This window comes from Vidua chalybeata, chromosome 29 (assembly GCF_026979565.1).
Source record: "Vidua chalybeata isolate OUT-0048 chromosome 29, bVidCha1 merged haplotype, whole genome shotgun sequence".
Lineage (NCBI taxonomy): Eukaryota > Metazoa > Chordata > Aves > Passeriformes > Viduidae > Vidua > Vidua chalybeata.
This window is the reverse complement of record NC_071558.1, coordinates 2,195,204-2,220,449: the sequence shown is the minus strand read 5'-3', so window position 1 is coordinate 2,220,449 and position 25,246 is coordinate 2,195,204. Positions and strand designations below refer to the sequence as shown.

The following is a 25,246-nucleotide window of genomic DNA, read 5'->3' as shown; positions in this document are numbered from 1 at the left end:
TGAGGGTGGGAGATCCTCCCCGCGCCCACCGGAGAGGGCCCCGCACACGCCCCGGCCCGGCGGGCACGGCCATGGAGGCGGAGCTGCACCGACACCCCCCCCCCTCTCCCCGCCACTGCGATGGTTCCGTCCCCGCAGGTCCCGCCTCCCGGCCAATGGGAGCTGGCGGAGCCGCGTGACTGACGTGCGGGCCGGCCTGTGAGCGCGCGGGGCGGTGTCGCGGTGTGAGGCGGGGTGCCCGGGCGGCTCCATGTGGGGGGTGCTGCGGGCCGCGGGGCGAGTGCGCGGGCCTCTGCGCGCTGCCGCCTGTCGCCCCATGGCTGCTTCGAGCCCGGCAGCGGTGGCCCAGGGATCCGCCAACACCGCCGGCATCATTGTCATCGGCGACGAGATTCTCAAGGTGCGGCCGGGGTGGCGGGGATGGGGAGGGCTGGGGCCTGCGCCTGGGGTCGGGGCGCCCTGTCATGGGCGCCTCCGTTCCCCCTCAGGGCTACACGCAGGATACAAACTCCTTCTTCATGTGCCGGCGACTGCGTGCTCTTGGCGTGAGTGTCGCCCGGATCTCCGTGGTCCCCGATGACGTGGAGGTCATCGCCAGCGAGGTGGCCGCCTTTGCTGCTCGCTTCACCTACGTGCTGACGTCCGGGGGCATCGGCCCCACGCACGACGATGTGACCTTCGAGGCCGTGGCTAAGGCCTTTGGGGAGAGGGTCGTCCCCCATCCCGAGCTGGTGGCCCTGGTGCACAAGTTCTTTGGCAAGACGGAGGCGCGGTGCCCTGAGATGAAGCTGGCTCGCGTCCCCGAGTCCTCCCGCCTCAACTATGGCACAGACGGGCACACTGGCAGCACCTTCAAGTACCCGCTGGTCAGTGTGCGCAATGTCTACATCTTCCCCGGCATCCCGGCACTGATGGAGCGTGCCCTGGATGGCCTTGCTCACCTCTTCCGCAGCAAACAGACCCACTTCCACTCCCGCACCGTCTACGTGGCGTCCGATGAGATGGTCATCACGCCGGTGCTGGACAGGGCTGATGCCACCTTCCGAGGCCGCGTCAGCTTGGGCTCATACCCGGACTGGACCAGCAACTACTACCGTGTGAAGCTGACCCTGGACTCGGAGTCGGAGCAGGACCTGGAGGAAGCGTATTGCTTCTTGATGAGGGAGCTGCCCGCGGGTGTTGCGGTGCCGTTGGTGACAGACTGTGTCTCTCCGGCAGCTGTGGTGGTTTATGGCCTGGCTGAGTCAGGTACTGGGAAAAGAGGTGCTGCAGCACAGCTCCCTGCTTCCATGCTCCTCCTGTGCAGCCTAGCAGGGCTGGGGCAGTGGGAATGCCAGCCTTGGGAGCAGAGCTTGCCTGTTGTGGTGTGCTGGGAGGCTTGAGGCGTGCTGCAGCTGCAGCGGGCTTCATCCCCACACGGGTGGGAATGGGACCTGTAACCTCAGTTAGGGCTGGTGGTGGCAGGGTCTGAGAGCACAGTGTGCAGCAGCAGCTGCAGTGCCACAGTTCCCCAGTGCCCTCGTGGTCCCTGTGGCATTGTGGCCCAGATCTCTGGGTTGAACGAGCTCTTGGCTGTGGTACCAGCAATGGCTCTGCAGTGTGTCTGCATATGAGACGTATCCAGAGGGTGAAGTGCCCTAGGCCCTGGGGCCATGCTAAGGGAACATGAGCTGGCCAGGCACCAACTGTCCTGTCGTGGCAGGCTCGGCCCTGGGGCAGAAGGTGGCATTAGCCCTGCGAACAATCGAGGAGGCTTTGGACCAGTACAGCCTGGCCCAGCTCTGCGTGGGCTTCAACGGGGGCAAGGACTGCACAGCCCTGCTGCACCTCGTCCACGCTGCTGTGCAGAGGTACCCACGCATGGGGCTCCAGGCTGGGGCAAGGCTGAGGGGTCCTGCAGACCCTGGCCAGGGCTCTGGGGCTCTTGCTTGCTCCACGTTGGGGGAGTGAGCGGATTCCTGGGGTCTAGCTGGTCGCATCTGGACGCTGCCTTGCCTCCAGTTGCCATGGGCTGGAGTACAGCTGCACTGGCTCTCTCTGCAGGCGGTTCCCAGCGAGGCAGGAGAGGCTGCAGGTGCTCTACATTCGCACTGTGTCCCCGTTCCCTGAAATGGAGCAGTTCATTCAGGCAACGGTGCAGAGGTAGGAGGCAGGGTGGGGCGGGCTCGCTGCACACAGGCTGTGCACACAGGCCGTGCAGCGTTGCTCGCAGCCCGCCGACAGCTGCCCGCCGTGCCCGCACAGGTACGGGGTGCAGCTCTGCACTGTGGAGGGCTCCATGCGGGAGGCGCTGGCCCAGCTGAAGGAGCAGCAGCCCCAGCTGGAGGCTGTCCTGATGGGAACGCGGCGCACGGACCCTTACTCACGCACCCTGACCCCCATGTGCGTGACAGACCCCGGCTGGCCCCCTTACATGCGGGTGAACCCCTTGCTGGTACGTGGCCTCCACCTGATTTGGGGCTGGAGCTGTTGCCACAGGGCCTGGCAGGGGGACCTGACGGGGCTGGGAAGCAGCAGTGATCCACCCTCATCCTGGACAGCTTCTCTCACAATTCTCACCCTCCCAGAGTATTTGCTGCCCCTCTGTGCTGCCGTGGGTGCCCCTTGCTGCGGTGAGGCTGCTGGGTGCTCTTGGGCAGGGCTCCTTCTTGCCTGCCGGGGGGGTTGCCCTGTGTTTGGGGAGTTGCTGGGAGGGGCAGTGGTGCTCTGCTGACCATCTAGCTCTCCCAGGTGCTCTCCAGGAAGGTCTGGCTTGCTTCCCTGGGAGGCAAGGGAGCAGCCTTTTGCCTCTGCCTCAATCCCTGCCCAACTCTGCCTGCAGGACTGGAGCTACCGGGACATCTGGGAGTTCCTGCGCAAGCTCTTTGTCCCCTACTGTATCCTCTATGACAAGGGGTGAGTGCCCAGGGCTGCCCTTCTCACATGCACAGCCAACAGCCCTGGGTGCAGTCCTGCAGCTGCTTCTTCCTTCCACAGCTACACGTCCCTGGGGAGCATGACCAACACACAGAAGAACCCAGCCCTGTGCTGTACCGATGCTCAGGGCCGGGAGAGCTACAGGCCTGCCTATGAGCTGGAAAACGAGGAAGAAGAGCGCACCTCCCGCCAGTGAAGGCCACGCTCTGGGAGCCTCCACTGGAATGCTGCTGGGAGTGACACTGAATAAAGTTGCTGCCTGTCAGCACTAAACAAACCTGCTGCAGTCTGCACTGCACTGGCACGTGGTCTTGTTGAGCCCCGAGGGCTCCATGGGGCAGGAGTGGGAGGAACAAAAGGGTCCCCAGGTTGTACCCCCTCCCTGCACCCACTGCTGTAGGAGTTCTGGAAATGCGGAGAACATGGCAGGTTCCAGTGCTTGCCAGGGCCCCGCATGTCAGCACTGCTGCCTCTCCCACTGTGTCAGATCCTGCTGGATCCCTCATGGGCCATGCACCTCTTCTGGAGCAGGGCAGCCTCTCTGCAGGGTGCTCCCCAGCAAGTGGCACGGCTACTGGCACTGCCAGCAGCCACTGCCACCTCCCTTGGGCTGCGCCTGGGCTCCTGGTTGCTGCGGCTTCTGTGGAAATGCATCTACCTCCTTCTCTGCAGCTGGTGCATCCGTGAGCTGCTGGACTAGGGGAGGGCCCCCCCAGTGTCACAGGACCCCGTCAGCCTGCCCCGGTGCTGTGGGTGAGTGATCTGCCTGCAGCTTGACTTGACATGGTGCTTGGAACGTGACAGGGGCCTGGCTGTGGTGTTTGGGGGTGATGGAAGCCAGCCATGGTGCTCCTGGAGTGAAAAGGGCCTGGCCGTGGTGTTTGAGGGGAGGCAGCCTGTCTGTGGCAATTCTGGGGGTTGACAAGATGTGGCCTTGGTAGTGGTCAGTGGGTTGTTACCCCCTGTGCCTCTCTCCCCAGGACTATGCTTGTTGCTCTGTGCTGATGGAGCTGATGGATCTCTGGCGCTGAGACACTCTGCTCCAGCTTGTGCTCCCCCCGATCAGAGACCCCAATAAACCTGAGCAGTGCCTGACTGGCCACATCTGTTTGGGCAGAGCTCTGGGAATGTGTGTGTGTTTTTGTGTGTCCCCAAACCTTCTGATCCTAGCCCTGGCTAGCACTAAGGCACTCCAGCGCACCCCTTGCTCCTCTCCAGGACTGAGGGTCCCACGTCCCTTGGGGCCAAGGGGCAAGAGTGGGGATCTGGGTTTCTGCCTGCATCTCCTGCCTGCTCCCCCACTCCTGGCCGTTTCCTGTTTCAGTCTGTGGGAAGCAGCTAGAGCAAAATATCTCCCAAAGGGCCCAGCCTGGCTGGGAGCTGCAGCACAGGTCATGGCTGGTGGCACCAGAGCGTGGCTGTGGGGGGTGGCTGTGGGTCTGTGAGCCCACCCTCCCCCATTGCTGCCTGTGCTGGTGCCTGGCCCCACCAGAGGGGAAGCTCTGCGTGCCCTGTCCTCGGCAGCAGCACTGGCGCCAGTGTGGCCTCCCTTATCTCGGCGGGAAGTCAGGAGCAGGAAGCCTGGCCCGGCGCGGGATAAGGGTCCCGTTTACATTAGCTCCTTTGTTGTGGAGCAGGCTCCCACCCTCACCCACTGCCCGCGGGGGGGCCCTGGCCAGGTCAAGAACTGAGGGGCAACAGGAACCCTTGCCCAAGATGCCACGAGGGGCTTAGGTGGTTCTTGCAATGGTCCCTGTGAGGACACGAGTAGGGATGGGGTCTGCCAAGGCGGTGCCCTGCCACTGTGCCTCGTGGCTTCCCCCTGCTCAGATCAGCAGCTCGGCTGGACCCTGCCCTGTGGTTGTGCACTGGTGTCTGTGGGGCTTTTTGGGCTCCTGGCTGTGCCCGGCTGCCCTGGTAGCATGCTGCTACCAAGTGGGCATCCCTGGCCCCTGGAGCCCATGCATCCTGTGCCTGCCATGTCCTGGTGTGGTAGCGTGGTGGCCCTGGCGGTGGCTCAGCCCCAGGGCTGGCTGGGATGAGGGAAATCAATGAATTCCCCAAACGGGAAGGTCCGGGGGAGGGGAGAGCGTCCCAGCACAGGAAAAAGTCCAGGCGGTGACGCGTGACGGGCAGAGCAGTGCCGGCCGCCCCGAGAGCACAGCCCCATGCAGTGCCCTGGAGCCTCTCACCCACCTCCGCCACCCACCGTGAGTGAGACCCTCTTCTGCAGGGACCCCTTTCCCAGCCCCACCATGGGGGGTGAGAGGGGAGTGGGTGGGTGCTGTGGGCAGGAGCATACGGACCCCTGCCCTCGCTGTCTGAGCACAGGCAGGTTCCCCAGCGGTGAGGGTTGTTTTTTTTTGGGCTCGTGTCTGATGTCGCCTTGTGGCCACTACGCCCTGAAGCGGCACCGTGCCCTCACGGTGGGGATGACAGCAGCAAATCCAGGCAAAGCAGCCTTGCCAGGGATCTGGGTGGACACGGCAAGATGCACAGGGTCCCCACTGGGACCCCCTGGAGCCGCAGCCCTCTGAGGGCACGGGGGGTGATGCCTGTCTCCATCCCGCAGGTGGTCCCCACGGCCACCCCATGTTCCGTTCGCGCCGTGCTGGGCTGGTGCGGAGGCTGTGGCGGCAGCGCTGCGCAGCAGCCAGCGCCGAGGATGGCCCCGGTGCCCTCAAACCGGCAGTGCATGCCCTCTTCAAGAAGCTGAAGGATGAGGAGCTGGAGCTGCTGGTGCAGGTGGTGGAGAGCCGGGGCGCCTGGGAGTCTGGCTGCGTTTTGGCACCACGGGGGGACCCACGAGGGCTCAAGCAGGGACTCCCCCCTCAAGTCCTGCTCTGTCGCCTCTTCCGCTGGCCTGACCTCCACCAGTCCCATGAGCTCAAGCACCTCTGCTACTGCCCTGGGGGCCAGGGGGCCTGCGGGGACTTGGCTGTGCTGTGCTGCAACCCCCATCATTTCAGCCGCCTGGCTGTACCTGGTGAGTGCTGGCAGCAGCGCTGGAGGCTGCCTCGCCCACCCAGCCTCTGAGCCCTGCTCTCTGGGGCTGGCTCAGTGGCTCCAGTGGGCTTCGGTGGGGCAGGATGCACTCCCAGCCTCTTATTTCCTTCTCTCTCCCCTGCAGAAACGCCGCCACCCCCCTACTTGAAGGCATCCTGTGGTCCCTCCTGGCCAGATGAGCCCCAGCTCATGGAGTTCAGCTACAACGGTGGGGACTGGTGCGGTAAGACGGGCCCACCACACTCCACAACCCTCTGCCACACCCAACAGGCAGGAGGGCAATGGTCAGGGCTGAACCCCTGAGTCAGAAGCAGAGAGATTGGAGGGGACAGAACATGAAAATCAGGGAATGGAGCCAGCAGTCACTCCCAGCAGGAGGAAAAGACTCCGACAGGGGATGAGGGTTCCTGCTGGGGGAGCAGTCTGGGCCCAGACGCCCCCCCCCCCCCCCCCCCCCGCCACTGAAGCTCCTGTTATTTTTGGCAGCGCCAGGCTCCCTGCTGGAGGAAGCGCTGCCTATGGGGACACACACAATGTGCCTTGACGCACACAGCCCCAGCTCCCGCCTGGCTGCTGGCCACCAAGGCCACCAGCTGCCACTGCCCCACCTTCCCCTGCACTCAGGGACCAACCCCCCTCACGGCCCTCCCCCACCCCTTCACCACGGTACTCGGGGACTGGGAACAGCTCCAGAGGCTCACACCCAGCGCAGGACTCTGTGCTGAGGCATCCCTGGTGCGCCACGTCCATCGATCTGTCCTCATACGCCCTCTGCGCCCACTCCCCTTGGCCCGTCCAGCTGCTTGGCTCAGTCATGTCCTGGTGGTGACAGCTCTGCTCTCCCCCCCTGCCAGACACCAGTCTCTCATGGAGCACCATCAAGGACGGCTGTTGGTGCAAACTGGCTTACTGGGAGTACCGGACGCGCGTGGGCCGCCTCTACGCCGTGCACGAGGCGTCGGTGAACGTCTTCTGCGAGCTGCCGTGGGGCAGTGGCTTCTGCCTGGCCCAGCTGCCCGCTGCCTACCGCAGCTGCGCCGTCCGGCGGGCGCGCGGCAAGATTGGCCGGGGGCTGCTGCTGAGCCAGGAGCCAGGTGGCGTCTGGGCCTACAACCGCAGCGAGCACCCCATCTTCGTCAGCTCGCCCACCCTGAGCCCCCCGGGTGCCTGCGGGCTCACTGTGCTCAAGCTGCTGCCTGGCTACTCGGCAAAGGTGTTCGATTATGAGTGGGCAGGGGACAGAGGGGGGTGGCAGCTACCTGGGGAGGGACCCTGTGACCCCCACAGTATCCGCATCAGCTTTGCCAAGGGCTGGGGACCCTGCTACTCCCGGCAGTTCATCACCTCCTGCCCATGCTGGCTCGAGGTCCTGCTGAACCAGCCACGCTGAGGCTGGGGCTGGTGGGGGGGGGGGGAGTGCCAGGGAGCTCCCCAAAAGCAGGTTTACAAGCTGGGGGGCCCTTCTACTGTTCCTCAGCCTGTGTCTTCCAGGGCTGTGTTGCAGCAGGATCATCCTGGCTCTGGGGACTCTCTGCCTCAGTGCTGACTGGATGCAATGCCCCCCTTGTGTGGGTCACCACCTTGCCAGCACCTGCTTCCCCCAGCCGTGGGGCTCTCAGTGACACAGGGCACTATTTAATATCTTTTTTTTTATTATTATTATTATTTTAATGTTCAAGTTTATATTAATTTATCTATTTTTGTAAAAAAAAAAAAAGCAAAGCATGAGGCAGGAGTCCCCGTTGTCAGGGCCAGGCCTGGGGAGTGGCAGCCAGGGCCGGTGGGGACAGGGGGAGCAGAGAGAAGGGAGCGGGGAGGAGGAGGGAGCTGTGGGCCTAGGTGTCACTGCGGACAAGGAGAACGGGAGTGAACTGGTACGCCTGGGGGGGTGGGGCAGGTGAGCACAGCTGGAGTGTGGGGCAGGTTAGAACATCTGGATAGGTGTGAGGCAGGTTAGAGCATCTGGATAGGTGTGAGGCAGGTGGAATGAGGGGGGGGGGCAGGTAAGCTCCCAGGCCCGGGGGCGGGGGTGGAATCCTTCAACCGTTCTGGCAGCATGGGGGAGCCCCGAGCAAGCGCAGCCGAGGGGATCCCGGATTGCCCGAGTCGTGCCTGCTGCTTTTAACCTAAATAAACGGTGCCACCGGCACCAAGAGACCGCCGTGTCCCTACGCGCATCGGTGCCGCCCACGGGGCTCGGCTCCGGGAGCCAGCAGTGCCCTCTGCAGGCAGCTGCCGCGGGCCGCGATGACCGCCCGGTCCTTCCTGCCACGCCGCCGGCCCGGCTGAGCCCGCGGCCCCCGCCCGGCCCCGCTCTTGGCCCCGCCGAGAGAGGTGAGTGCGACCGCACCGTCGGCGTCGCCTCGGGGGAAGCGGGGAGAGAGAGACACCGGGAGCACAGCCGCGGGCAGCGGCAGAGCGCAGCGGCTATGGCGAACCGTGGCCCGAGGGGACGGGCGGGGAGCGATGGAGCCGGGAGCCGGTGGCAGCCGCGCGGAGGGTGAGGCAGCTCTGCGCGTTCCCCACCTCCGCCCCGCGGAAGCCCCGAGCCTGGCGGGCCGGTATCCTCGACGGGGGATGCAGGTGCACGGTCAGAGGGACGGAGCTGGCGGGAGCGAAGCGGGTGGCTGAGCGAGGCGCGGCGGCAGGTGCCCGGTACCGGGGCCTGGCGAAGGGCTAGGGGTCCCGTTCTCGGCCCCGGCGCGGCTCCCCCCCCCCACCTCCGCCCACTGACATAACGTCTGCGCGGGGCCGTGTTTGCCTTGGCAGCCCCGGAGCGGCGGTGGCTCCTCACACTTTCCGCTAGCGCCGGGCAGTGGCCGCTCTCGGAGCCAGGCGCGGGGGGGCCGGGGTGAGCCGAGGTGAGCCCTGGGGCCGCCGCTGCCTCCCTGAGCCGGCAGCGGCCAAACAGGTTGCGCGGGGCCCGCGCCCAGGCACCTGCGGAGGAGCCACCCCGCTGGGGCCCGCCGCGCCCCGCTCCAGCGCCGCCGAGAACAGGGGGGGCTGCTCCCGGCACCCCGCGGTGCCACGTTCTCCGTGTCCAGCTCTCCATCCCCCCCCGTGCCCGGCACTCTAGTACCCCGGTGCCCGGTTCCCCGAGCCCGGCTCTCCACCACCCCCCACCGTACTTCACCCTACGCACAGTTTCCCGTGCCCGGCACTCGAAACTCTCCCTCGGTGCACACTTCTCGGTTCTTAACGCCCCCCCCCCCCCCCCCCATGCCCGGTTCCCCGCCCCGCCGTGTCCGCGGGGCGGAGCGGGCAGTGCCGTGCCGGCCCCGGCACTCGGCGGCGGCCGCAGCGGGCGGGGCGCGCTCGGCGCCTGGCACCGCGCTCGGCGCCGGTGGGGGGGGGGGGGCCGCAGCGGGGCCGTCTCGTGCTCCCCTGCCCCAGGCCGGCGGCCGACCCCCGCCCGATCCCGTTAACCGCCTCTGACCCAGCCGCCCCCCGCCCGCGCAGCCCGGTCCCGGGGGCCCGCAAGACCCCCGCCCTCCCGAGGGGGGTGGGGCGGGGCTGATGGGCGGGGCACCCCACCAATGGGACGCGCGACCGCCGGCGCGCTGCCCAATGAGGAGGCGGGGGCGGGCGCTTCCTGGAGCCCCGGCGGCGGCGGCGGCGGCGGCGGCGGCGGCGGTGGCCGGGGGGCGGGCGGGGCGCGGCGACGGCAGGTGAAGGCGGAGGCGGGGCCGTGGCTCCGGGACCGGTCTGTGGCTCGGGCGGGGTGCGCAGGTGAGCGGCAGTGGGTGGGAGCGGACAGACCCACCGGCCAGCGGGGGTTGCGCAGAGGTACCGACCCACCGGCAGCGGGATCGGGACGGGGACCGGTGCGGCGGCCGCTTTTTGCCGCCCGGTTGCGGTGAGTCGCGTTGATTTGGGATGCTGCGCGGCAGCGGGTGGGCACGGTTGGCGCGTGGATCGCTGCGCGGCCCCCTCTGTCCCCGCCCGCCGCCGGAGCCGGTGGACACGTCGCCCGTGGGGCGGGGGGTGTCACTCGTGGGCTGTTCCCGGTCCCTGCGCACGGAGCTGCGGGAAATCTGTGACATCGGCAGGTCCCCGCTGCGTGCCGGGGCGGCTGCCAAGGCTCCGCTGTGGTCCTGTTGCGGTGCTGCTCCATGCAGCCAGGGTCCCCCGCAGGTCTCCCACGGGTGACTGGGTGCTGCCACCCCCCCAGTTCCTAACCTGGTGAGCAGCCTGGCGGCATGCCTGGTGCACCGGGTAGGGACGGCACCGTTGCAGGAGGAAGGCAACTCAGGGAGCCCCTTCTGCACCGGTATTGGTAGAGTTGGAGGGTATCCCAGTGTCCCAGCATGCTGTGCCACGCTGGTGAGCCCCGGCCCTGGCACACTGGCAGCAGCAGTGGGTGCCCCTGCTCGGCTGTGCAGTGGTCCCCCGGGATCGGTGTCATAGCAGCACCTGCCAAGCACCGGTGGACTCTGCCCCGTGCGCCCAGCCCTGCCGTACCTGTCCTCGTCCCCCTGGCTGGCTGCCCCCGGCCGCTGTTTGCCCGGGGCGGGGTGCGGTATTTACCCTCCCGCCGGAGCAGATCCACGTCTTGGGCCACAGCCGCCCTCGATCCGTGGCTGCGTTCACTTGGCGAGGGGACACGGTGCCGGTTTTGTCGTGGGGTGAGTCGCGCCGTACCTCGGTTTCCCCCACCACAGCCGGGCTGGTAGGAGCGGGGAGCAGGCTGGGATCCCCGGCAGTGCCGGAGGTACGCGGCAGCTGCAGCGACTCGAGGCTTCGGTGGTGATGCTGGTGCTGGGTGCGGAGGGAGGGACTGAGCTCAGGAACTTAAAAGCGGGTGCCTGGAGAAGGGGAAACTCTGGGGCAGCAGGGAGTGTGGAGCAGCAGGGCTGGGAGTGTCTATGCCGGGGACGGGTGCCGAGGTGAGCACAGGGAGGTGACAGGTGTGCGTGAGGGGGCGTATCCGTGTCGGGTCCTGGGGACCCTCCGGGACCCCCTGCCTGGGCGCAGGCTGCCCCCAGCGCTGCGGCGCTGAGCCCGAGGCTGTGGCAGCACGGCTGTGCCAGCTGCTGCCGTGCACCCTCAGTGCACACGTGGCACGGACGCCACAGGCCTGAGCGCACGGGGGCGGGAGGGGCACGGCGGGGCTGCGGGACCAGCGGAGCCCCCGCTGCACCCCAGCCCTCCAGGGCTGGCTGCTGCCCCGTGCGTGAAGCAGGAACTTCTCCTTCAGGGCAGGCAGCGGATGATGAAACCAGGGAGAAATCTCTCCTGGCAGCGTGTGGGCTGCTGGCGGGAGCCCCCGGGAGCCTGCGCTCCCCCTGCGCCGCCACCACTGCCTTCCCATGGTAACTCCACGGCGGGAGCAGGCAGGGTGCCGGTGGGAGCGGCCGCCCCGTCTGGAGGATTGGCGCCCGCCTGGCTCCCCGTGGCAGCGCTGGCGTCCCTGACATGCCCCGAGAGCTGCATGTCCACACCCCAGCAAGCCCCAGGGCGGTCAGAGGACCTGGCGAGGGGCTGGGCTGAGACCCGTCAAACTCGCTTTGTGCCAGGAAGATGGCGCTTGGGTAGCCATGCAGGCAGAGGAGGTGGTGGTGCCGGGGCTGTGGCCGGTGACCTTCAGTGCACCCGGGCATGCGGCGTGCCCAGGGCTGGGGAGGTCAGTTGACATGCAGGAGGGTGCAGTGGGAGCATGGTGCCTGGGTGACTTGCATCCCCAGAGCTAGAGGCATGACCTGATGGAGCCCTGGGCAGGCAGAGGGACCAGCCCGGGTGAGGGAAAATGAAAGCAGGTGATGCGGAAGGAGAAGTAGGTCAGGCGAGCTCTGGCCTCTCCCGGTTGCACTGCGTGCTCCACTCTGCCCAGCTGTCTCTGTCACGTCCCCCGGCCCCGTGGGCAGCAGCTGGAGTGGGGAGTGGGCAAGGGGGTCCTGCTGCCAGGCACTGGGTCTCGGGCAAGGTGGATGCCAGGCACTGCCTACACCGAGCAGCAGCAGGGTGGAGAATGTGGCTGTGCTGGCTGACGTTTGTTGGGTACGGTGACACCCCAGCAGTTTTGCTTTGATTCCCCTCCCCTGGGCAACCATCAGGGCACGGGGCTTGGAGCCATAGCAAAGGTGGACGGGAGGATTGTCAGCCCCACTGCAGCGCCAGGGAAGAGAAGGGAAGAGACCCTTGTGCCCTGCTTGGGTGGCACAAGGCAGCTGGTGTGCCCTGGGGACAGCCCATGTCCCACAGAGGGGCTCCACAGAGGCTGCCTGTGCCTGCCATGGGGCATTGCCCTCCCCTTGCTGCAGGGCTGGCCGGGGTCTCCTCCTGTGTGGGTTGGAGTGGCCGTGGCGGGCACGGCCTCACTGTCAGTGCTGTGTGGGCTCGGGGGGGCCGGGGGGGGATTAGAATCGCCTGCCCCCCTTCCCTCCCCGGGATCAGCCGTGGGCAGCGGGGAGCTGGCAGCAGGCAGCTGCCGTGGGGGCGGAAGCCGGGCTATTTTGGAGGGTGTGGAGGGGGGGGCTGTGGGCTGGCACTGTCCTTGCCAGGTGACCCCACCAGGACCAGCACCAGCCTGGTGCCAGGATGGAGCACTGGGGGCCAGCCTGTGCCACTGGTGATGCTCAGTGCCCGAGGTGCTGTGAGGACACCAACCCTGCATATTGAGGAGGAGGTGCCACCAGCTGGGGGGGCCCCTTGGGGCCATGCAGCACAGTGGGACCCAGGGGGTCTGGCTGCCCTCCAAGGGGTTCCCGTGACTGTGCTACAGGGCCAGCAACTCCAGAGCCAGCTCACCCTGGGGCCAGCAAGCAGGCCCACTTGTAGGTGAGCCTGCCTGTCCCAGGCTGGTGGCTGGCAGAGCCTTGTCTTCCTTCCTTCCTTCCTTCCTTCCTTCCTTCCTTCCTTCCTTCCTTCCTTCCTTCCTTCCTTCCTTCCTTCCTTCCTTCCTTCCTTCCTTCCTTCCTTCCTTCCTTCCTTCCTTCCTTCCTTCCTTCCTTCCTTCCTTCCTTCCTTCCTTCCTTCCTTCCTTCCTTCCTTCCTTCCTTCCTTCCTTCCTTCCTTCCTTCCTTCCTTCCTTCCTTCCTTCCTTCCTTCCTTCCTTCCTTCCTTCCTTCCTTCCTTCCTTCCTTCCTTCCTTCCTTCCTTCCTTCCTTCCTTCCTTCCTTCCTTCCTTCCTTCCTTCCTTCCTTCCTTCCTTCCTTCCTTCCTTCCTTCCTTCCCTTCCTTCCTTCCTTCCTTCCTTCCTTCCTTCCTTCCTTCCTTCCTTCCTTCCTTCCTTCCTTCCTTCCTTCCTTCCTTCCTTCCTTCCTTCCTTCCTTCCTTCCTTCCTTCCTTCCTTCCTTCCTTCCTTCCTTCCTTCCCTTCCTTCCTTCCTTCCTTCCTTCCTTCCTTCCTTCCTTCCTTCCTTCCTTCCTTCCCCCTTGCATGTTTCTGTCTGTGCCTCAGCCTCCTTGGCACATTGGGTGGCCAGAGGTGACACACAGGGGCCACATGCCCTTGGCCACATCTGTCCTGGGCAAGCATGGCACACCATGCCCTGGCAGGTCAGGGTGCTGCTCTGTCAGGATGTGATGCAGGAGTTGGCGTTGCCCATCCTGCCATTGGAAGAGGAGCTGGGATGAGGCCGTCTCCCCTCACTGGTGACACTGGTCAGGGTGCCACTGGCCAAGGCAAGGGTGGAGCTTGGAGGAGGATGGACGGACTGATGGAGCTTAGCCCATCTTCCCCAAAGGCCAGCACCTCCCCACCTGCCCCCCCAGCCCGATGCCCCCCAGCCAGGGCGAGCAGCAGTTTGTGGCCAGCGCCTGGGTGGTTGCAACACCCCCAGGGTGGGGGGGCCACGGTGACTCACCCCATCCTGGCCACCAGTAGGAACCCTGACTCAGGGCTGCGTGCCCATGCCGTGCCATGCCCCTCCCTGCCCGCCTCGCCCACCTTATCTCCCGCCCTTAGCACCTGGCACACCTGGGCCAGGGGGGACTGGCGCCATTCCCCTCCTTTATGGGGAACAAAGGGCAGGGGAAGGGTTGGCAGCAGGTGCCACAGCCCTCCTCCTTCCCTCTTGTCCTCCCTCCCTCCCTCTCACGGATGCTGTCCAGGGCTGTGCCCTCTTTTGTGCCCCCACTGGGGCAGCCTGGAGCATTGTGGCAGCGCGCTGGGCAGTGCTGCCCACGGCCCCGTGCAGGCTGTGTGCTGCCTGTGCTCCGGGCACTGGGCAGCTCGTGGTACCTTGGCTGGCTCCCGCCCAGCGCACGGCCCACGGTGATGGGAGAGGTGGGATACCATGGAGGGCACCCTGGTGATGCCCCTCTGCCCATCTCCACTGCCTGCCCAGGGGCTCTTGCACAACCCAGCTCCTTCAGTCAGCATTGCTGGGGCTGGGCCCGAGGCCCTTTGCTGTCCTGCTGGTGTGGGGCTCTTCCCCTTTTCTGCCTGGCCTGCCACAGAGGGCCCCAGCGCCGCAGCCTCTCCGGGCCGTGCCAGGGTGCTGCAGTGCAGGTGCCCCTGACCGGTCTGGCGTGGGTTGCCTGGGCGGGTGCTGGTGCTGGTGGTGGGGTGTGGGGCGCGCTCTCCGGGCTGCTAATTGCTGTTTAGCTGGGGACACAGAGGGTGTAATTATGGGGGGATTGCGTGAACCTGCAGCCTGGCCGGGGAGCCCACGAGTGCCCCTGCCCAGGGAGTGGAGGGGATCAGGCAGCATAGTCCAGCTGGGCCGTCACTGCTTCCCACTGTTCCCCTTGGGATCTCAGGAACCTGCTCCGAGGGGAGAGCAGGACAGGAATCCATAGGACCAGGGGGTGGCTCCGGGGCTGGCCGGGCAGGCTGCAGCATGCTGCACCAAGCCCTGCCCTGCTCCCGCCGAGCACAGGCGCCCTCGCAGCCCGGCTGGGCTGGCCATGGCCAGTGGCGAGCACCCAGCGCCCTGCCTTGGGGCACAGGAGAAGGTGAGGGCCTGTGTGATGCCACGGGGGGGGGCAGGGGCAGACGGTTTGGGGACGATGTTAGTGGCAGGGAAGGCATACTTAGGGTACGGGGTGCCTGTCCTGGCAGTGCTGGGAATTTCCTCCCGTGGGAGTGGGCCAGGGGATGCCCCCTGCCCGGTTCCGGGTTGGCACCCCACGGCGCAGTACCGGCCGCAAAGAGTTAATGCCGTGTGTGTTCTGGGAAGCGGGGCTGGGAGGTGCGTGACCCGGGGTGTGGGCGTCGACTCCTTTTGAGGTGGGATCCTGAGCTCAAGTGCAGCGGGGAGCGGGGCCAAGTTCACACAGCACCCTGCCTTCCCCTCCCTGCCACTCGCCGGCCGCCAGCCGGGCCGCGACGCAGCGCTGAGCCACGCCGGGACACGGGGCAGGTGAGCCACACACCCACCCTGCCATCACTGCTGGTGGGGCGGAGGAAGTTGCCAGGGTGGCGGGGACCCAGTGTGGTGCCGCTGGACACTGGGAGATCTGGGCCAGCTGCTTCAGCACCAGCAGGCTGTGGGACGTTGGTGTCCATCCTTGCTGCTGATGGGATGGGGTGGGACGGGACGGGACGAGTGGCGAGATCTGGGTCACTTTGGTTTGGCAGGGCAGGGCCCCCACACCCTGCAGTGGCATTGCCAGGCAGCTGGATGTGGCAGCGGGGTAGGTTTTGGCAGCAGGAGGGGGCCAGGATGCCAGCACGGCGTCTGGGTGGGCGGTGTGAGGACTTTGCTTCTTGTCCCTGCCGGAGATGCCAGGGGTGGCTCTGGCAGCACCACTAGTCCTGCTCCACCGTAACAGGGATGCCGCTGTGGCAGCTGCCGTGCCGGGCTGGCGCTGGCCCCAGGAGCAGTGCCATGGGCCACGGCACTCCAGCCCCCTTCTCGGTGCTGATGGCTGATGTCCCACGGCTGCACAGCTCACACCTCTGTGGGTGAGCTGGCCTGTGTCAAGGGGACTGAGCAGTGCCATGGGGCTCACTCTCAGTGCTGTGGGGTGGGGGGCTGTTTATACTCTTTCATCTCCAAACCATTTCCTTTTGTCTCTACTTGTTCTTTTCTTCTTTCAAAGAGCAGTGCTGCTCTCCCCACTTCCTCCAGCAATGGGACCCCGGGCATGTGCTTGCTACAGGGTCACCAGCCGAGCCAGACCCCGGCCACCACCTTCCCTGCTGGGCAGACAGAGGGGCTGCGCAGCCCCTGCCCTGCAGCCACACCACCCTCCCCACTGTGGCCACCAGCACCAGGGCCACTGCTGCTCCCAATTGGCTTCGGGCAGTAGCAGGGTGGGGAGCTTGCACAGCCCACACTCCTGGGTCCACGTCCTCGATCCCAAAGGATGAGGGGCCCCACGGGGTGAGGGGCCAGGCTGACACTGCACTGCGCTCCCCTTCCGGGGTGACTCATTCTCCCCAGTGGGGCTGTGAAGTCCCTCGACAGCATTTGTGACTCTTGTGACCGAAAGCAGGGGCACTTGGCAGCAGCCCAGGGTGGGGACTGTGCTCCCCGGGACCTCTACCCTCCTTCCAGGTCGGCAGATCCCCCCTAGACGCCCCTTTCCACCTCCCACCTCCCGCCGTCCCCAAGCCGGGCCCAGTGCTCGGTGCAGGCTGCCATTGTGCCCTCACCCAGGGTGCCATCCCTGCTTGGTGGCACGGGACACAGCCTGTCCCCGTGCGGGGTGGGTGCTGCAGGGGCCCGTGGCTCTGCCTGGGTGGCTGGAGCCCTCGGATGGAGGGAGCTGGCGGGCGGGTGGAGCCTGGCCATGGTTGTTGCAGGCAGCCTGGGCTGGCAGAGGGATGTCAGGGTGACCCGGGCAGACATTGTTCCTGCTGCCACCCGCCCTGCACGGGAGCCAGCTCAGCACGGGGAGCAACTCCCCCTTGCCTTGCCTTTCCTTTCCTCAGTCCCGTTCGGCTGCTTCAGCCGAAATGTGCCACAGCATTGACGTAACCAAGGAAGCTCTGGCACGGCAAGGACATGGGCACCACCGCCTGCTCCCTCCCAGCCATCATCTCCGGCACCTGCCAGGGAATGCTGGGGGTCCGGGGGCGGCTCCAGTCCCCTCACACCTCATCCTCTGCCATTTCCTTATCACTGCGGTGATCTCCTCGACGGCAGCGCCCGCTCAGCATGTGACTTCGCTCCAGTGAGGAGGATGTGCGGGGGGGTGGGGGTGTCAGCAAAGGAGCCGTAAGGGGCGGTTTGGTGCGATGGAAAATCCCCCTCCTGTCACCGGCACCTCGCCCCCACCCTGCCCCAGCCCTGCAGCTACGTCTGCTGGCACAAGTCCCGTGGCTGCTCACAGGGGTCCCAACTCCCTTACCAGACCTCTGCCGGTGATTTCGGTGGCATTGGCAGGACTGAGGCTGTGTCTGTCTGCCCTGTGACGTGGTGAGGCCGGTGTCCGTGGCCGTCCCTCCTGCTGGGATGTGACGGGGGTCTCAGCTGCTGCCCTGTGCCCAGACGCCCCCACAGGCACGTGCCAGTGGGTGCCATCAGTCTTGCGAGTGGCCTGTGCCCGGGTGTCTTGCGGGGCTGGAGGTGCTGTGGGGACCAGGGCGGAAGGGAGGCTGTCCTGGTGCCATCACTGGGGGAGGCAGTGTTGGGGGACACGGTGCCACTCTACCCTGTGACGATTCCCTGTGACAGTCCCGGGGGGTCTGTGGGGCTCTGGCCCACCCTTGGCAGGTGCCCCATCCCTATCATCCCTCTCCAGCTGCCCAAGCTGTGGCATGGGGTACTTGCCCCCCCCCCCCGCTTAATCCTGCCCCTGCAGCTAATCCTGCCTAATCCCACTGGGGGCTGTCACTGCCTGTTGGTTCCCAGGGCCTTGATGGTTTAATCACCCCTAATCCGATCACCCCCACCTCAGCAGGCAGAGGGGACCTCAACCGGTGGCGGGATGGGCTCCTGCCAAGGAGGGGGGCTCGGCCACGGGTGCTGGCGCCAGCATCCCAGGCGGTCGGCACTGCCTGGCTCCCAGTTTCAGGGGCGGCTGCCGCCTGCCATGCCGGTCGGGCCTGCTCGGCAGCGGCTGGGGCGGCTCCGCAGCCGGTTGCTCCGGGGCCGTTCCCAGCTGCCTGCCGAGGCAGCCCCAGCTGGCAGCCGCCCAAGCGCAGGGAGCGGCCGGCTTGGGGATGGGCCCCTGTGCCGGGGGCCGTCGCCCGCGCCGCCCCTCCATGGGCAAGAGGGGGCACGTCCCCCACGCCCGCCTGCCGACGGCACAGTGTGGTTTGGCACGGCCTGGTGGGTTTGGGGCGGATGGGCCCGGCACGGCTCGGCGTTGCTTGGCATGGCTTGGCGATGGCCGGTGCCACACGCCACTGTCCACCATGGCTGGACTCGGCGTGGCACAACTCTGGCAGCGTCGAGAGCGGCGACCCACGGGTGGTACCTACCTCTGCCTCCCCCAGGCTGCCGCTGCTCGACCCCCATTCCGCTGTCACCCAGCAGTGCCAGTGTCACCCAGCAGCAAGGGCCGTAGCTGGGCATGGTGTCGCAGGGCAGGTTGCAGCCCTGGAGCTGCCACTGCTGCCTGCACCCTGCCTGCAGGCTGTGAGGGTCATGGGCTGCCCCTTCCCGCTCGTGCTGGCTCCGCAGGAACACGCGGGTCCCTGGTGGTGCGCCATGGGGACCACAGCGGGAGTGTGAGCAGTGCTGGGTTTAGGGCTGAGGCCAAGCTCTGCCAGCTGCAGCGTGGGAAAGGCCTGACTGGCGCAGGCTGGGCTTGGCTGGGCGAGGAGTGGCCCCAGGCTGGGGCACAGGGGGAGGGAGGGGGCCCAGTCCCGACCAGGAGCGGGGGCAGGAACCGGTGGCACAGGTGCTGATCCTAATCTGCCGTGGCAGGAAGTGTGGCCCCTGTTCCCAGCCCAGCTGGGCTCCACGGGGCGGCCCCCCGGCCCTCGGGGTGCTCTTCCCAGCGTTCGCCCACCCACCCGTGCCTGCTGCCAGAGAGGCCCACGTTCCCAGGACGGGGTTGCTGGGAGCCAGTGGCTTCGCCTGGCCATGGCGGTGGGCTGGGGGGATTGTGGGTGGGCTGGCGCAGGAAGTGCTGCACCTCGGTGCTGTTCAAAGGCACCACGCTGAGATTTCTCCCTTTGCTGTGGCGGCGCGGGCGGCCGGGTGCTGGTGGTAGTGGAGGAAGTGTGGAGGCCTGTGGTGGGGGGCCTGCGCCCGCCAACCTTCACATAGCACGGAGGGAACTGAGGGCAGGCTGTGGGCCCCAAGCCTGCCCCAGTTTAGTGTCCCGCTGAAACCCCAGTGCCACCCAGCACGTACAGGGAAGGGTCCCTCGTGCCCTGCCTTCATGACAGCGACGCTCCAGCTGCACTGGTTCTTCCAAGTGCTCTCTCCCAGTTTGTTCCTCTATCAGTCAGGCAGCATCCTATCCTTCCTGCAGGTGAGGACGATGGCCAGCCCAGAGGACGACCTCATCGGCATCCCCTTCCCTGAGCACAGCAGCGAGCTGCTGAGCTGCCTGAACGAGCAACGGCAGCTGGGGCTGCTCTGCGACGTCACCATCAAGACGCAGGGGCTGGAGTACCGCACCCACCGTGCCGTCCTGGCTGCCTCCAGCCGCTATTTCAAGAAGCTCTTCGCGGGGCCGGGGCCGGGGCAGGAGGTCTGTGAGCTGGACTTCGTGGGGCCAGAGGCACTGGGCGCACTGCTGGAGTTTGCTTACACAGCCACGCTGACCATAAGCAGCGCCAACATGGGCGAGGTGCTGCGCGCTGCCCGGCTGCTGGAGATCCCCTGTGTCATCGCTGCCTGCGTGGAGATCCTGCAGGGCAGCGGGCTGGAGGCACCCGGTCCCGATGACGGCGACTGCGAACGCGCCCGCCGCTACCTGGAGGCTTTCTCCACCCTCCCCGAGGGTGAGGTGCCTGCCCCACCACCCCCCCGCCCCACCCCGCGCCGCAGCAAGAAGACCCGCAAGTTCCTGCAAGCCCGTGGTGCCCAGCTCAACAACCACGCCGAGGAGCCACCCGCTGAGGCGGAGGGCTCCGGCAGCCCCCCGCCGCCCTCCCAGCTGCCCTCGCCCCCTCTGCCTGAGGGGCTGTCCCTGCCCTATGACAGCTTTGAGCTGCCTGAGGAGGAGGAGCTGCCCCCACACCCCTTCCCCTTCCCCTACCAGCCCCCCTTGTCCCCGGAGGAGGCAGCTTCCGACGACGATGCCATCGACCCTGACCTGATGGCATATTTGGGCTCGCTGCACCACGAGTCGCTGGCGCCCGGGCTGGATAGCCCCGACAAGCTGGTGCGCAAGCGCCGCTCGCAGATGCCCCAGGAGTGCCCCGTCTGCCACAAGGTCATCCACGGCGCCGGCAAGCTGCCTCGCCACATGCGCACGCACACGGGCGAGAAGCCCTTCGCCTGCCAGGTCTGCGGAGTCCGATTCACGCGGTGAGTGCTGCTGGACGGACTCTCCCCGCCTGGCATGTGCCAAATGACATCCCCTATGGCGCTCCCCCTGCCGTCATCCCCTATGGCGCTCCCCCTGCCAGTCCTGCTGGGGCCCCACATGCCTGGCGTGGTTCACGGGGTTTTCTGCATCCCCTGAGTGCTGCTGGACCACACTGGGTACCTGATGGCGTACAGCAAAGCACCCCGTGAGTGCCAGTCCTGCCAGTGCAGCGCTCATTCAGAGTGTCTTCTGCACCCCATGAGTGCTCTGGAGCAACACGGGGTACCCAGTGGCATCCTGCATGGCACACCCTGCAAGTTCTGCTGTGGTGCAGTGGGGTTATGGGGCCGTCTGCACCGCACGAGTGCTGCTGGACTGACCTAAGGTACCCAGTAGCATCCCTTGTTGTGTCCCTCTGCCATACCTGCTCAGTGGGGTGTTCTGCACTCTTGAGAGTGCTGCCACATCAGCCAAGGCCTGGCACCTGATGGCACCCATAACATCTCATCTGTCATGGTGGTGGTGCAGGTCCAGGGGAGTCTTCTGCACTATGTAAGCACTGCCAGAGCAGCCTGGGGTGGCCAGCAGCATCCCCCTGCCAGCAGCCAGCTGCCTCTCAGCCGTGCAGCCGTACAATGGTCCCCTGCCCCGCCAAGCACCCAGACCCCTGTGCCCTGCAGAGCATCCCTGCTCTCAGGCTTTCAGCGCCGTTGCCCTCCCCGCTGTGGCTGGGTGCTATGTTGGCTACTCAATGCCAATATCTCCCCGTGTGTCCCAACTCCAGGAACGACAAACTGAAGATCCACATGCGGAAGCACACAGGCGAGCGGCCCTACTCCTGCCAGCACTGCAGCGCCCGCTTCCTGCACAGCTACGACCTGAAGAACCACATGCACCTGCACACAGGCGCCCGGCCCTACGAGTGCTACCTCTGCCACAAGGCCTTCGCCAAGGACGACCACCTCCAGCGGCACCTCAAGGGCCAGAACTGCCTGGAGGTGCGGACCCGCCGCCGCCGCCGCGACGAGCCGCCGCCGCCGCCCGCGGGGCCCCCGGGCCTCGACCTCTCCAACGGGCGGCTGGAGGGGCTGCGCCTCTCCATTGCCCGCTACTGGGCTCCAGGGCAGCCCGAGGAGGAGGAAGAGGAGCCGGAGGGTGAGGAAGGGCCGCAGCCAGACGGCGCTGTGCCCGTGGAGATGGCATAGGGGCGATGCAACGGCATGTGTCGTGCTGTTCCATGCCGAGCTGTGCCGTGCCCACTGGGGTTTCTGTTCCTGTTTTTCCCGTCACGGTTCATTCCTGGTTATGCAAAGGGGGAAACTCCCCTCGGCCGATTTGCACAAGGGGGTGGGGGGCCCCTACCACACCCCCACCGTGCCCGGGCCCACCTGGTCATGCCCAGGTGGGTGATGGGGGGATTGGGACTTGGATGTCCCCCCACCAAACCCCTCGTGGATGCCAGGACCGGGCAGGGGCACCCATGGACCAAGCCCCCCACCCCCAGGTGGGGAGAGCCCCCCCCCAAATCCTCTCCAGTGGGGGGGGGGGGGCACTGCCCTACGCTGTGCATAGCTTGCCCCCACCTCCCCACTCCGAGCAGCCCCCCCCCCCGGCGAGCCCCCCTCGCCCCTGCACTCCCGGCTGCTTTCTCTTGGTTGCACTATTCGGGTGAGCCCACCCGGGTGCGGGGCAGCCCCGGCCCCCCCCGGACCTTTCCCCCTTCCGAAATCCCCCGGCCCTGTGGGACCCTGCCCTTCCCTGGGGTGGCCGGGCCCCCGCGGTCACCCCTCTGTCCTTTGCACATGCCCCCCGCAGGGCGCAGCCTCCCCGGGGGTGGAGGGGACCGGCACTATTTGTCTACAATAAGAGTTTTATCTATATTTAAAAAAAGATGATGTAATATATTCCCCCCCCTCCCCACAGCCCCTCCGCTGCCAACCACCAGCGCTGCCCGGCCTCCACATCTGCCAGGGGGTGCCGGGAGGGGTGATGGGGCCGGGGTTGGGGGGGGGGCTCTGCTCCCGTCATGGCTTTAAAGTGCCTTATGGTGAACTTGAACCTTTTCGGCTACTTGAACCTCTCTGGTGTCAGGAACCAAACAAACCACGGGCGGGCGGCCCCCGCCCCGCCGGGCCGCCTCTGCCTGTCTGTATGTCTGTGTTTGTTTTATTTTTTTTTTTTGTTTTGTTTTGGTTTTTTTTGTTTTGTTTTTTAAACGAAGGCTGCTTGGTAATAAACGGAGAAGCAGGGACTTCCCCCGTGTCCAGCTGTCTGTCCATTCTGCATCCCTGCCCCTGGAGCAGCTCAGGACTGGGGACGATGTGGGGATGGGGACAAGGGACATTGAGAGTCTGGGGCACTGCAGGGATGGGGAGCGGGCACCGTGTGTGGGGAGAGGGACATCGAGGGGTGGGGGTCAGCATGGGGCTGGGGGCACCACAGGGATGGGAATGGGGACACCATAAAGGCTGGGGACGAGGGTGTGTAAGGGCTGGAGGCACAGCGGGCATGGAGATGGTGGCACCAAGGCGCTGGAGGTGGGGCTGGGGGACATTGAGAGGCTGGGGTCACAGCAGGGACGGAGCCAGGGCAGCAAGGAGCTGGGGTACCACAAGGCCTGGACCATCATGGAATGGTGGATGCCAGCTCAGAGTACCAGGACTCAGCTGCCTTGAGGAGCAGGTGATTTACTCACCAGCCCTTCCACACCCAGGGGCTCTCAGCTTCTGCTGCACTGGTGGGGCTCCAGGCACATCCCAGCACCTGGACCCGTGGTTTTGCTGCCACATGGCACCGTCCTGCTGTCACTGGGCCCTCGCTTTCACTGTTCTTGGCCTGCTGCTGGTAGTTGAAGTCTTGCTGGCAGAGAGGAGCCGCAGTGTTGGCATCCAGCATCCCCAGTGCTGGGGAGGACAGGGGACGTTGCCAGCCCACAGCCAGCCCTCACCTGCTCTTGTTGACCCCACTGCTGCCCACATTGCTTTCCTCACTCTTTTCCTCCCCTCACAGCTGGGCTCACAGCTGGGCAGCCGTTCTGGAGGGCTTGAGCACGTCCTTGATGCGCTGCAGCAGCCGCCGCCCTCGCTCCTGGCCCCGGCCCGGCCACAGCCCCGGCGTGTCCTCGTCACTGGAGTCCCTGCGGGGGCACAGAGGGCAGGGCTGAGCTGTGCCCCCCGCCCCAGCCCCTCTGCAGCCCCCCCAGCACCCCTCCTCACATCTCCTCGTCGCCAGAGTCCGGGGAGCTCAGGGGGGCCGTGCAGACGGAGCAGGTGTTGTTCAGGGCTCCGTAGCACTCGCTGCAATACAGCCCTGCGGAAAGCGGGGCTGTCGGGGGGGGGGGGATGTGGAATTTTCTGGGGAGGGGTTCCCCGAGCTCTGTGGGGGCTCTGACCTTTGCAGGCAGTGAAACCCAGCTGCTCTGCCATCCCACAGGTCAAGCTGGTGAGGGCAGGAGATTTGTGGGCACAGGGTGGGTCGGTGCCAGCCTGGGGGTCCTTGACACCTCTGGGATACCACCCATCTCTTCCGTCCCACCAGGGACTCACCAATCTGCTGCCAGCTTTTGCCTGGTTCCTGCAAAGGTTCATCCCTTAAATCTTGGCGTCCTGAGTGCCCCACGGTGTGCACTCACGTTGAAAAAGGCCCTTGCTTTTCAGCAGGGAGCAAAATGGCTTCCCTTGAAGTCGGCGTCACGCACACACGGCTACTTCTCTCCCAGGTCCATTAGCACAGCTCGGTATTTTGCCAGCATTAGAGAGATCCAGTGATGTCCCTCTGGATTCCAAACAGCCAGCAATGGCACGTGGCACTAACACAGTTACTGAGCATCCCAAAGTGAATTTCTGGGCCTCCTGCATCACTAGGGCTGCTCTGGCCGATAAGCATGCTGACCATCCAGTTGCTTGGAGAAGGATGCCACTGGCCTTTGCCAACTCCCAAGAAGCTGTGTCATCCCCACAGAGGCCACTGGTTGCCTTCCATGCATGCATCATGAAAAGAGCTTGGTTGTACCTGGAAGGCCTGAAGCTGGTGCTTCCATGAGCATCCTTCAAGGTCTTAAAACTGGTTCAACACTGTCAGGGCCATTCCAGCAATTCTTCAGGGCCTTTGGTTGCCAAATAAAAGCTATTAGTCCAAAATTTTGAACCTCTACGGGGCATAATCCTGCCACTAACAAAACTCCTGTTAGTTATCTTTTAGTCCTAGGAGCTGCAATTTGGAATATCACTACTTTTTTCCCTTCTCACAGAGCTCATTGTCCTTTTGATACCTTAAAGCTAAGGTATTAGTCTTACCTTTTTTTTTGTTTTTTTTTTTTTTTCTGGAAATTCCAGCAAGTCCCAAAAAAGTTCTGCAGGCTTATGGTCACTTCCAAGCAGGTTTGTTCCTTGTCACCTCCAATTAGGATGTGAGGAGAAAAAAAAAATCAGAAAAGTGAGGAGATGGGAAAGAGCAACCAGGAGCCAGGTGCAGAAGTCAGTGCTGCTGACAGATTTGAGTGCTCGTGCTCACAGGCAGCCAGAGCCACCCGAGGCTGACCCAGCTGCTCTTCCACACGCGTGTGTGAGGAGCAAAACCTCTGCATGCGGGGCTCCCGCGGCCTTTCTGCCACCAGAGCTGAGCTGCCTGAGAGACGCGGCCACAGGGGAGCTCTCGGGGCTAACAGGTTTGTTATGTTACAGGGCTTTGCCCTGGAGAGGTCGGGACACGTCCTGCTCCTCGGCTGCAGCCCGTTTTGGGGCAGCGAGTCAAGCAGCGAGGCCTGAGCGCAGGGAGGCAGACCCTGCGCTTCTGTGCCCCCGATTCCTGAGGGACTTCGCCCCGCTCCTTCTCCTTCACTCCTTCCTCGCTGCTTTACACATCCACCACGGGCCTGGGCAGGCTGCTGGCGTGGCCGGAGCTGCTTGTGGTGCCGATCCATACCTGCTGCTCTTCTCCAGAGCCTTCCTGAGGAGAGCCCGGCCCAGCGCGGCGCTGCCGCCACCGGCGGCCCACGGGGCGGC

At 65.6% G+C, this 25,246-nt stretch overlaps 4 protein-coding genes across 10 annotated transcripts; 3 read left to right on the top strand and 1 right to left on the bottom strand.

The window, feature by feature from the left end:
• Positions 1 to 240: 240 nt before the first annotated feature.
• Positions 241 to 4,034, top strand: FLAD1 (flavin adenine dinucleotide synthetase 1). 2 transcript variants are annotated; one of them, XR_008435154.1, is made up of 8 exons: positions 241 to 400; positions 489 to 1,248; positions 1,703 to 1,850; positions 2,044 to 2,142; positions 2,245 to 2,434; positions 2,822 to 2,895; positions 2,977 to 3,669; positions 3,897 to 4,034. XR_008435154.1 is itself a non-coding variant. In XM_053966981.1 (7 exons), exons 1-7 carry the CDS (start codon positions 251 to 253, stop codon positions 3,110 to 3,112), a joined length of 1,557 nt encoding a protein of 518 aa, XP_053822956.1. In that variant the 5' UTR covers positions 241 to 250; the 3' UTR covers positions 3,113 to 4,034. The 2 variants fall into 2 exon arrangements, 1 of the variants encoding a protein (XP_053822956.1); XM_053966981.1 differs by having other exon boundaries at positions 2,977 to 4,034.
• A 1,034-nt stretch (positions 4,035 to 5,068) lies between these two features.
• LOC128801246 (mothers against decapentaplegic homolog 6-like) lies at positions 5,069 to 8,080 on the top strand. Of its 2 annotated transcripts, none has more exons than XM_053967030.1 (4): positions 5,069 to 5,126; positions 5,489 to 5,902; positions 6,047 to 6,130; positions 6,777 to 8,080. In XM_053967030.1, exons 2-4 carry the CDS (start codon positions 5,509 to 5,511, stop codon positions 7,310 to 7,312), a joined length of 1,014 nt encoding a protein of 337 aa, XP_053823005.1. In that variant the 5' UTR covers positions 5,069 to 5,126; positions 5,489 to 5,508; the 3' UTR covers positions 7,313 to 8,080. The 2 variants fall into 2 exon arrangements, with proteins under 2 accessions (XP_053823005.1, XP_053823004.1); XM_053967029.1 differs by having other exon boundaries at positions 6,047 to 6,145.
• Positions 8,081 to 8,104: 24 nt separating this feature from the next.
• Positions 8,105 to 22,494, top strand: ZBTB7B (zinc finger and BTB domain containing 7B). Of its 3 annotated transcripts, none has more exons than XM_053966999.1 (3): positions 8,105 to 8,256; positions 19,239 to 20,242; positions 21,028 to 22,494. In XM_053966999.1, the coding sequence occupies exons 2-3, from the start codon at positions 19,248 to 19,250 to the stop codon at positions 21,446 to 21,448; spliced, it is 1,416 nt and encodes a 471-aa protein (XP_053822974.1). In that variant the 5' UTR covers positions 8,105 to 8,256; positions 19,239 to 19,247; the 3' UTR covers positions 21,449 to 22,494. The 3 variants fall into 3 exon arrangements, with proteins under 3 accessions (XP_053822974.1, XP_053822975.1, XP_053822976.1); XM_053967000.1 differs by lacking the exon at positions 8,105 to 8,256 and adding an exon at positions 9,586 to 9,651; XM_053967001.1 differs by lacking the exon at positions 8,105 to 8,256 and adding an exon at positions 15,024 to 15,226.
• On the bottom strand, positions 22,404 to 25,234 carry DCST2 (DC-STAMP domain containing 2). 3 transcript variants are annotated; one of them, XR_008435160.1, is made up of 4 exons: positions 23,635 to 23,782; positions 23,459 to 23,552; positions 23,191 to 23,379; positions 22,404 to 23,102 (listed from the first exon to the last, which is right to left on the bottom strand). XR_008435160.1 is itself a non-coding variant. In XM_053967105.1 (3 exons), exons 1-3 carry the CDS (start codon positions 23,666 to 23,668, stop codon positions 23,259 to 23,261), a joined length of 249 nt encoding a protein of 82 aa, XP_053823080.1. In that variant the 5' UTR covers positions 23,669 to 23,782; the 3' UTR covers positions 22,404 to 23,258. The 3 variants fall into 3 exon arrangements, 1 of the variants encoding a protein (XP_053823080.1); XR_008435161.1 differs by lacking the exon at positions 23,635 to 23,782 and adding an exon at positions 23,789 to 25,234 and having other exon boundaries at positions 22,404 to 23,379; XM_053967105.1 differs by having other exon boundaries at positions 22,404 to 23,379.
• Between the last annotated feature and the right edge of the window lie 12 nt (positions 25,235 to 25,246).